Source organism: Phyllobates terribilis, unplaced genomic scaffold (genome assembly GCF_046119375.1).
Source record: "Phyllobates terribilis strain yellow unplaced genomic scaffold, ASM4611937v1 Scaffold_7__3_contigs__length_470593459, whole genome shotgun sequence".
NCBI classification, from domain to species: domain Eukaryota; kingdom Metazoa; phylum Chordata; class Amphibia; order Anura; family Dendrobatidae; genus Phyllobates; species Phyllobates terribilis.
The window spans coordinates 367,524,606-367,536,392 of NW_027362767.1; the positions used below are offsets into that span (position 1 = coordinate 367,524,606).

General features: G+C 40.9%; 1 protein-coding gene across 1 annotated transcript; it reads right to left on the reverse strand.

Annotated features, from left to right (window-relative positions):
* Positions 1–7,596: 7,596 nt before the first annotated feature.
* LOC141155514 (uncharacterized) lies at positions 7,597–8,928 on the reverse strand. The gene has a single exon (XM_073642382.1). It carries the CDS (start codon positions 8,926–8,928, stop codon positions 7,597–7,599), a length of 1,332 nt encoding a protein of 443 aa, XP_073498483.1.
* Positions 8,929–11,787: the final 2,859 nt, after the last annotated feature.

Below are 11,787 nucleotides of genomic sequence, written 5' to 3' on the forward strand. Positions count from 1 at the left end.
GAGGAGTTCTGTAGCTGCCAGCACTGCTTTGAGACATGTTGGAGCTGTTTGCGCCACTGGATCCAATTTACTGGAATAATATCCGATGGGTCTCATGTGGCCTCCATGTTTCTGTGCCAAAACTCCTGGGGCATGGCCACACGCTTCAGAGACAAATAGAAAGAATGGAAATTCGTAGTTGGGAATCCCCAGTGCAGGGGCTGAAATGATGAGTTCTTTCAACTGGTCCATTGCATCTTCAGCTTCTTGGTCAAAATGGAGGTCAAGCTCAGAAGAGTGGACCCGATCATATAGAGGTTGCATGAGAGCTGACTGTGCTCTCCCGTAGGAGCAATCTCGCCCTGCCCTACTGAAGAGGACATGTTGGATGCAGGTGTTAGGGTCCCCGGCAGCACTCTATCCTTACCTGAGAGTGGGATACCACACCTCTGGGTAAGATGCAGTACCTCTGTGGTGACTGAACCGTCAGGGGCGCCACATATACGTTACGCCCCTGCATGCAAAGATCGTTCTAAAGGGACGAGACACCTGATATACCACAGAGCAGCAGTTAGCCAGGAGCGACTACACACCAGAGTTCTTTGAATCACACAGTGGGGCCCGCCCAGTCGCACGGGCTGTCCCTAAGGGCCAATCTAGACACCACAAACTCACTGGTGACTACCTCTTGAAGCTCATCAAGAGAATGCCAAGAGTGTGCAAAGCAGTCATCAAAGCAAAAGGTGGCTACTTTGAAGAACCTAGAATATAAGACATATTTTCAGTTGTTTCACACTTTTTTGTTAAGTATATAATTCCACATGTGTTAAATCATAGTTTTGATGCCTTCACTGTGAATGTACAATTTTCATAATCATAAAAATACAGAAAAATCTTTAAATGAGTTGTGTCCAAACTTTTGGTCTGTACTGTACACATTTGCATACATACATATGTGACGCCCTGTGGCTGCAGGCTGTCACAGAACTCCTGGGTGTTGCACAGATGGGATTCTCCCCAGTGGCCTCAATACAATGCCCGAGCCTATTGGGATCTCTATGCCCAGTAGGGAATCCGGCATACTGAGGAGGATTTCATATCCCGCAGTCCACCCGTGAATAGCGCACACTGAGAGGACTAGGTACCACGAAGGCCCCAGCATCCAGGGATCGTGGTAACCAGTGGGAAAGCCCTCACCGCCAAGCAAGATGGTTGAGAGAAACATCAAGGGAGCTAGACCCTGTTCCAGGCAGGTCAGAAGCTCCAGGAAGACAAACAGGAAGATACAGAAAGGAGGCCTTACACCCGCTCACTGGGGAGCAAGACTAGAAGTGCACACCACTTACAAGTGCCCCGGACCGTACCTGATTACCATCTGCAGTAAAGGTACTGAAACTAGCCCCGGTGTGTGTGTCTGTTCTTCCTCTGACCCGGCTGGGTCCCATCTCCCCAGCATCCACCATCTACCCCTACACTGCCCTGGAGCTAGCTCTACCTGTGGAGAGCCACACCATCACTGCTGCCGTAACACCAGCTCCAGAGGACTGCTCCGCAGCGGCTGCACCCTTTAGCCGCATTCCACAGGTGACGTCACAAACACTTTAAATCCCTTATAAGTATTCCCCTTTTTACTGACCGCCCTGGGTCACGGACCGGGACAGCTACCGTGATATCCCCCACCGGCATCCAGAGGCCCGGCTGCCGAGTACCCCACGGCCCAGGGGGCGCGTCACATACATATAGATTATTCCATCATCTCTATATTAATTCACACTGAATAGGTAATCTATTAATAGAAACTAATTGATTTTCTATAATATATATATTTTACCTTGACAGACTCAAAGCACAAGGGAATCGGGACACCGTTTAACAGTAGGGTGCCAAGGTGTGGGAACACAGCAGCCCATCGCCCATGATTACCGCCCTGTGCATCTTAAAAGTGCAACCTTTGGTCTGCCAGAATTTAATGGATTACTATTTTGACTTATGAACCTACAATGAGTTGTCCATTTTGGTTTTGGTTCTCTTTTTTTGCTTTCAACCGTGCCCAATGTGATCCAAAAAAGACTGAAAAAAGTTTTTTAGATGACACTTGGCCTGATTGAAAAAAAAATACAAGACAAGCACTACTTTTTGCTATAATTAATTAGATTGTAATATGAGATACGGGATGTAGCTATAGGTGCTGTAGAGACTGCAGTTGACCTTCTACCAGGTACTTAAAAACAGTCCAATATGCTCTTTTACCACAAAAGATGAAAAAAGCATTGGTACATTTTAGGTGGGACCAAATTTTGCTTCAGTGCCCAGGAAATTTAAAGAGGTTGTTCGGTGATAGCAAGTTATCACCTAGAATTTGCTGACGGGTCGGTGTCCGACCTGTGAGACCACCACTGATCGACAGATCTGGGAACTTTTAGCCCCATTACAAAATGGTGTAGCAGGTGAGACGCCTGACCGCAGCTCCATTAATTCTCTAGGGGCTGCTAAAAAAAGCCAAGTGCAGAGCTTGGGAGCACCGAATTATTGAGCATCCGCACTGCTGGATCATTTTATAGTTTCCTTTTCTGCTGATCGTCGTGCAGGTCCCAGCAGTCGGACATCCACCGGTCAACATGTTTTCACATATCTCAGACAACCCATTTGAGTTTTCGTCCTAAAACCAGGGAATGGTTTCATTTTTAGCTTCATTTTATACAAGTGCAGATATAAACCAGTTAGGGCTCCAATACTTTCCTTTTTTTCCATGGGAACAAGAACAAGTTAAAATTAGAATAACAGCAAAATACCATGTAATTAGAACCATTTTCAAGAACATGACAAGATGTGCACTCGGGAGAGATTTGTTGTCTTCGGATTTGTACAAAATGTGCTGAAATATGTTATGGTTTTTCACATGAATATAATGAAATTTGGGGGATGGAAGATTTCACATAAGAACATGTGAGGGTTACGGCAGTGTTGTCATTCTCATTATAAAAGTCAACATACAAGTTTTTAGGTGTTGTCAGATCTAGATAAGATTTTCAGTGGGGGCAAACAGGGTGACTTATTGCTGGAGCCAGTTTTTCAAGACTTGAATATACTCGTACTTCATGGCTCAAACTGTCCATGTGCTCCTACTGAGCCTGGCGCAAAGTTCAGCCTACAGTGTTTTATCAAAATCTTGGTAAGAACTGGTAGGGAAAGCAATAGTACAAAAAAACATTGGGTCATACTTTTTACAACAGAAATCAGCATAGTTTTGTAGGGAAGAACAAGCACAAGAAAGGAAAGGATGATAATCAGACAGTTCAGTGGAAGATTGTTGCCTTTTTTTTCCCGTGATCCCAGTTGGCCATGAACCACCAGTCCATCAAAATCAACCACAATATGGTCTAGATCTACAAAACAAACACTCTGAACTTTCTCCTTCTGTTTCTTCTTCTCTTCCCAAAGGGGCTATTTTTGTTTTTCATGCTTTTGTTTTTTCTTCCCCTTCTTCCAAGAGCCATAAAGTTTTCACTTTTTTGTAGGGCAGATCAGTCAGTAATTGTACCAACTGTACCGTCACAGCCGTATGAGGGCTTGATTTTGATTTTTTGCATGACATGTTGCAGTGTTAACTTTACCATATAATGTACTGAGAAATGGGGACAAAAAATCAAAATGGGGTGAAATGGTGACAAAAAAAAACAATTTTGGTATAGTTTTGGGGTTTTGTTTTTACTGTATTCATTGTGTGGAAAAAATTACCTGATATCACGATTCTCCAGGTCAGTACAATCAAGGCGATGCAAAATTTGTACAGCTTTTATTATATTTTACTGCTTTAAAAAATGAAAAGCTTGGTAAAAAAAAAAAAAAAGAACTGGGTTTGTGTCACCATTTTATGAGACCCATAATATTTTTATATTTCTATCGATGAAGCTGTAGTTTTTGGTGGTATCATTTTGGGGTACACACTACTTTTTGATCGCTTTTATTCTATTTTTTAAGGGGCAGAGATTATTGCAATTATTAAAATAAGAGAGTGACTTTTGCAGCCTCCTAGCCTTTACAATGACCATTTTTCAGCAGCAAAGTTCAGGTCCCCTTTGACTTCTATGGGGTCAAGGTTCAAGTTCGGGTAGAGTTTTGGTCCCCGAACCAAACTTTGGACTAATGTTCGCTCGAATCCAACAAACCCGAACATCAATTAATCCATTCATCCCTAGTTGTTATACCAAATGTGCATTTTTTTTAATGAATTTATTTAATTTTCGGATTTACAAAAAGGGTTTGATTGGAAGTTTTTAATTTTTCTCACATTTTTGAAAATGTTTTAAACTTTTTACATTATTTTTTTAGTTCCCCTATGACACTTGAATCTTGATCATTTACTCAATATACTGCAATACTTTAGTGTGGTAGTTTATAGTGAAATTGGCAATCTCATCAGACTTGTCCTCGTAGAAGTATTAAGATGGTGGCAACCTTCAGTAGGCCCCCAGCTGCCTTAGCAACCCATTGGCACCCCATATTTGCATTGCAGGGTGTGATGGATGCCTTAACATCCCCTCATGAGATTAAACCAATTAGATGATGCTGTTAGAGATTGGTAGCTTTTTCTAAATGGATAAACAGCAGTGACTGGAGCTAGCTCCAATCTCTGCTGTTAGAGAGAGCAGATTTTATAATACAAGCCCAGTTTATACATCCGCAAAAAATTTGTATATGTATAGTGGATTAAGGGAAAGGCTTAATTAAAAATTACTATCTAGTTGATCTGAATTTTTAGTTTTTTATACGTATTTTTTGAAAGTACACCACACCCACTAGAACTATTTTTTACTCTACCTAGGGCACTTGGTACTGTGACCACTTAACAATATACTAGAATACTTTAGCATATGGTTAAATTGACAATCACCCATTGTGGAAACTGGGACTTTAGTCGGCCCCCTATACACATACACCCGGCATCTGCCTTACATGTATAAAAAATGTCATTAAGGGGTCAATGAAAGCGGCTGTTTGGATTTCAAAATCATTAGGGAATTCTAAGCTAATATTCTCACCTGCTTAAGAGTGACTACCTCCTTGGTCATACTGAAGTAGACGGCTCAACACCACTGAGCCCAGTGTTTATCTGCAGCAGTAGGGCTGTAGTTGTGAAGTCATCAGTGCAGCTGGGGACAAAGGCTGGGGACAGCAAACAGCGGCCACCGGCAGGGGGTGATTTTCACTGGATTTTTTTAAACAGAGTACATCCACCAATTGCCGCTGCTCTACTGATTCAGGCATAGCTTTTCTTTCTCGCCTGTGCCCCTCCATTCCAAAGGTATACCCCCTGGTAATAATGATGCACATTCAACCAACTGGGCGTATACCAGAGTACTCCTCAGGAGGCGTTTACTTTTTCTTCTCTGACACTGGCCAATCAAAACACGGCCGCACCCACAGAGTCACTTTGTGGTATACACCCAATTGGTTGAAGGGAAAATTTCCACCTTTATTACCAGAGGGTATAACTTCTGAAAGGAGGGGCACAGAAGAAAAGGAAAACCAGTTCCAGAATTAGTAGAGCAGTGACAATTGGAGGAGGTACTCAGTTTAAATGGCAAAAAAATACAGTGACAGATTGTCTAAGTCAAAAGAGCTTTTTTTGAGTTCCTAAAGAGCATCTGCCAGCTCTCTTGAGTTGACATGTCGGCATTAATGTACAGTAAATGGAAAAGAAAATCCGCAAGGGCAACGCATGCTGCTGTCACCAGGATTGAACACTGAAATGTAGCTTTATTCAAGATAATTCTGAACTACAGGCCCGATTCATTATAAGGTTTACATTAGAAAACTCGTATGAAAATGCTGCAATTTTTGTGCAACACAATATTTGCCCAAAAATTTGGTGATTTTTGCCATTTATAAGCCAGGGATAGCAACTTTTTGAAAAATGAGTGGTGCTTATTGGCAGGTCATAGCCTATCACGATCCAACAAATTCACGCCGCCATAGTTCACGCCATTCTATGACTGGAGTACATTTCTATTTCTGGCGCTCGGCAGTTGAAAGATGCACCAAATTCATTAAAAGGCACACGCCAAAGAGTTGTCCAACATTGGGGACATTTTATTTTCTTAATATCATGTATTTGGGGCTAAAAATAATTTTTACAATTGGGTTTCATTAAAAATACTCCACCGTTTGTCTTTTACAGGCTTTTTGGTTCTTTGCATTTTCAATTTTGATGTGGTCTGTGGTCATAAATCCGCTGAGAGGAGCTCAGAAAAAGACAGATAAATGACTTACGAGCTTAATCTAGGGTCACACGAGCGTATAAAAAATTTGTCTGATTTTCATCCAGAAAAATGGGACCATTTTTGTTCTCAATTGTCATCTGCATACAATCATTTTTTTTTTTTTTTTTTTACAGCAGCAGCTATTAATCATTTACAGGACCATTGACTGTTTCCTATGTTACAGAATTGTAATGCATCAGTAAAAATCAGATGCTAGACTGTGGTTTCGTGTGGCATTCTATTTTTTTCTAGCACCCATCAAATTTTGGAGTGAAATAGCAGCATGCTGCAATTTTTTTCAGACAGATTTTGCCAGTCAAAAATATCAGTCATCAGCACAGCCCCATTGAACAGCATTGGTCCGAGTGCTTTCCAAAAAATCGGATAGCACTCATCTGATTTATACGGTGGTGTGAGTGAACCCTTATTGTCAGACCGTTATAGCCGACTGACTGACGGATTCTCAGTTAACTCATTCTGCAGCCAGCAATAGACAGTGCAACACAACAGCGTAAGAAGGGAAACTGCGCAAAATTTTAGTGAAACCCAATTGCAAAAATGATGCTTAGCATCAATTCCATTCATTTCAGTAAGAAAAAAAAATGTTCTAAAAGTTGGACTCCAGCAGACCCTTCATCAAGACTGGTGTACAATAAATCGGCCCCTATCTGTTCCATCACTGTATCAGGTTCTGATCCTATGCAGGCATTAGTCAGTGTTGAAACACATTAGAAGATACTTGTATTCCCCATTAAAATTGAATGTTTTAAAATATTTTCTTAGAACTGTGCATTTTGCCATTCCTCTGTCATTCTTCCTGGAAATATATGTGTAACAACTGCGTTCCACTGTTACCTGTGTCAGTAGGGTGTGAATTTATTCAGTCTGACACTGTCCAATCAATTCGGACACTGCCATTTGGGCTCACGAGTAGGACATACAATATTGAATAGGGGCAATTAATTAACAATTCACAGATACTTTTCCAGGTATGTTAATAGATGAACAGTACAAGAGACAGTTTTAAGAATTGGGTATTTGGAGAATATAACTACTTACCATAAGAGATATGTAAGGAGAGCTGACTGTTCTTCATTATGCTTAGCTTATAAGTGCCAAAGAGCTCTGAGTTTCCTAGAATACATAATTCACCGTGATTTTCTTCTCTACGTATATCTATAACGGCACACCATTTTGACTTGATTTTCTCTGTACAGCAGCTTACACAGATACAGAGAAAGACAAAATACAAGTACACAGAACCAGATACAAACTGATGTATTCATTTTAGTTTCCTCAATATCGACTCAAGGAAAATCCATCCATTCTATACATGTCAGGTCTAAACACAATATCATAGTAGACTTACATAGAAGATAAAGAGGCTTAGACCTAGTAGAATAGTGAAAGGGTATAAATAAACAGTTAATTCTGGGGCAGAATCTATCAAGCTCTCCAGACATGTATCCTCCTCAGCCATGTCATCTTGGATGCAAACCACTCCATTGTGAGTGAAGACCTCCGAGGTTGTCCTGTAGGACAAGGCAAAGACACAGTTCAAACCTCGGATCGTTCCTTCGTAGGTTACCATCCAGTTGGCAATCCAAGCCATGTTACAGTCACAGTTCCAGGGGTTATAAGAAAGGAAGACGCCCTTCAGCTTGGGCATACGAGAGAACAGATAACTAGGGAGAGAGGTCAAGTTATTTTTGTTCAGCTGAAGGAACTGAAGCTGTTTCAGGGATGAGAACGCATTGTGCGTAATTTGTGTGATATGATTGTTATTAAGATATAATTTTTTCAATTTGACAAGACTATTTAAGGAGCAGTTGACTTGATCAATCTTGTTAGCTTGTAGGTACATAATCCTTAACTGGCTTAATCCACTAAAAAGCTGATTAGGCAAATTGGATATTGAGTTATGTCCTAAATTTAGCACGCTCAGTTTATTCAGTTGGCTGAAGGCTTCAACTTGAATGCCCCAAATCCGGTTTCTTCGTAGATTAAGATCTTCCAAGGCCAGTTGAAATTTGAAGGAATTTTTTCCTACTGCTTTTATGCAATTGTTTTCCAGAGATAACCTGGTCAAGTTGTGAAGTTTCCTCAATGCCTGTGGGATGTATTGCATCTTATTGGAGCCTAAATCAAGAAATTCCAAAGACGACACATGAGAGAACACAAGAGGGTGGATGTCAAAGATGTTACAATGAGACAGATCCAAAGAGATGAGGCTAAAGAGGCCACGGAAGGTGTGGGCATGGAGGTAGGTCAATCTTGGGTTGTAGCTCAGATTTAATTCTTTTAAGTTGCCAAGAGCAATAAAAGCACCAGGATACAGGAACGTCAGGTTGTTGTGATTGAGCCATAGGATTTGAAGGGCTGGTACGTCACGAAAAGTATTGTAAGGAAGGATCCGAATGATGTTCCCTGCCAGGTTCAGCAGCATGGAGGAAGCAGGCAGATCTGGAGGTAGACTTCTAAGCCCAACTTTATAGCAAAAGACCTCGTCATCATCAGAACACCGGCAGGCAACAGAGCAGGTAGTGTTGCTTACATCTTTGCTTGCATGAGCAAAATATCCACAGAGGATGACAGAAATGATAGACATTCTAGAATAGATCATAGTAAAGATCCCTGAATCGTAGGCTGGCAGCATAGCTGGGATTTGAAATGCGATGGCCGTCATTTAGATGAATGTGAATGGGCCACCGCCAAACCACAGGCAACCAATCAAGGGGATCAGGTCATTATAAGCTGATTATATGTCACAATGTATACACTTAATGTTTCGTTTCCCCGTAAAGTGCTGATGACAAGTTTCGGGATAATTAAGTGAATGCACAGTGACCTGGTCATAGGAGCATGACCCGATGAGATACCAATTTTACCGTAGTGTGTAGTGCAGTTGGCTGCAACAAGTGACTCTCCTGCAAACCCTGACAACACAATTGCAGTACATCATAGAGTGCTGAAATCCACTATATAAAATTGTATATATCGTAGAGACAGACTATGCAGTCGGGGTCCTCGGAGATGAGGGGCATAGCCCTTGTTGGTCTCATTCCTTTTGATATTGCAAGGCATGAACCTGTGCAAAACTGAATTCTCTGAATGAAGTAGATGGCTAGTAAATCAGGGGGCAAGGAAATGACAGAATGGGCTTAGAGGGGAAACAAACGTGTTCTTCCATACTGGATATCAAAATTGGGCACCATAATGGGATCCACTCATTTATGTATGCTATTGCCAGCATAGCAAATTTTGGATATTAATAGAGTGTTTTAAAAGTTTTTTTCTAACTAAAGCAGGTCTAATGGTTATAAGAAAATATAAATGTAGGAATAATTACAAACTAAAGGCATAGGTGATAAATGATAGACCTGTGGGGGTCTGACATACTTGATTGCAGTTCAATTTAAAATACTCCTTGTAGCTGTGTAGTCCCCAACATTTTTCACCTATTTAGTAAAATACCGCTTGTACCTCTAGACATTAAAGGAAACCTGTCACTTTGTACATGTCCTGTCTATGGCCAGCATGTTGTAGAGCAGGAGGAGCTGAGTAGAGCATTTAATAGTTTTATGGAATAATATTCAGTATAACTTGAATTTAATTAATTGAAAATCTCTTCTCTTAGAATGCATAGGAGTCAAGTGGGTGGTCCAACTTAGCAATTCAAGAGTCCAGTAGGTAGTCCCACTTAGCAATTTAAGAGTCCAGTGGGCAGTTCTACTTAGCAATTTAAGAGTCCAGTAGGTGGTCCCACTTGGCAATTTAAGCATCCAGTGGTTGGTCCTACTTAGCAATTTAAGAGTCCAGTAAGTGGTCCCATTTGGCGATTTAAGAGTCCAGTGGGCAGTTCTACTTAGCAATTTAAGAGTCCAGTAGGTGGTCCCACTTGGCGATTTAAGAGTCCAGTGGGCGGTTCTACTTAGCAATTTAAGAGTCCAGTAGGTGGTCCCACTTGGCGATTTAAGTGTCAAGTGGTTGGTCCTACTTAGCAATTTAAGAGTCCAGTGGGCAGTCCTATATAGTAACTGACAGCTATCTCTGAGGCAATCTCCACTAGATTAATAGAATGCTAAAATTATGGTGAAGATGGACACAAGTAAAGCAGAAGAGAAGGGTGGAAATGTAACAGCTTAAGAATACACATTCATTGGTCATTACTGTGAAAAACTGGCTGAAAATCCCTTTGGGCTGTCACCCATCAAGAAAAACCTGAGGGCTTTTTTTTGTTCCAAATATACAGTAAATTATGATTCTTCAGTTACAGAGTACATAATAAAGTGTCACAGGCTTATAATAAAGCTCCACATTGGATGGAGATTAATGTTTAATGACCCAGTTTATTCATCCTCATAAAACTGGAGTTGAAAGTCTGACAAGTTGGAGCACATCTTTATCTGAAATGATTTGTCATACTTCTGACAATAACTTTTAGGAGCAGTTTGGCTGCACCTTGCCCTCCTCCCTCTTGTGATTGTGAAACAGGTTTGGCTCAACTCTCTATGATGTTCTAGGATCCACAGACACCCTGAGGAGAGACATCTGTACTCAAGAAGACGCAGCACGGGATGAAAGATGCGACTGCTGAAGGAGAGGTCGAAAAAAACATCCCAAAATCAGAACAAAACAACCTGCTTATAATAAAACTAAGAGGAGAAATAAGTCTCTGAGATGTGGTGAGCCATCAACTAAATGCTAGATGATGCCCATGGTGATAAAGAGGACCTGTCACTTGCCATAGGATTTTTTTTTATATTAGGCTGCATAAACATATATAAAGAAGATGTTAAATGAGGACCTGTTATCAGTTTAAAAGTGGCCAGTTTCGATCTTATTTTATTCCTGCAACTCCAGTGAGTAATGCATTTTTTTGAAAATCCATTTTACGGTTCCAGAGATATAGGACTTTTTATTTAGTGCTACTTTTTATGTTCTTTACCAATCGGGCATGGCTTACAGGATTCCCTGGGGGGGTGTCTTTAACTGCTCGGCATTATTACCCTGTAAGCAACTCCCTCTTAGTAAAGTCCATAAAAATCAACACTAAATGAAAATGCCCATATACCTGGAATTGCATACGGAACTGTATAGTGGATTTGTAAAAAAAGAGTTAATCATGGGAGCAGCAGTAATAAAATTAGAGCAAAAACTTGCCACTTTTGAAGTGGTGACAGGTCTTCTTTAAGGACTACCCTTGGAATACCCATTTTTAGGCACACTATACATTAAAATGCAGCTCTACAGCCAGGAACATGTCCAAATTTGTGGTGATCATTTCTGAACATTTGGCACTATTGGCAAATATGTATCAAGACAACACGTACCATTGAGTAATATGGTAGGCACACAATGGCAGATTAGTTGGGTACTCAATGGAAAAAGCCATAGCAATGTAGAATAGAACACCAAGGCCCTCCAGATTCCAAAAGAAATTAGAAATTTATTGTAATATCATCAGCAAAATATCTGTGTAGGACAATGGGCCAACATTTTGGTCACATGAACTTGTTCATGGTCACACAGAGAGTACAGGTGC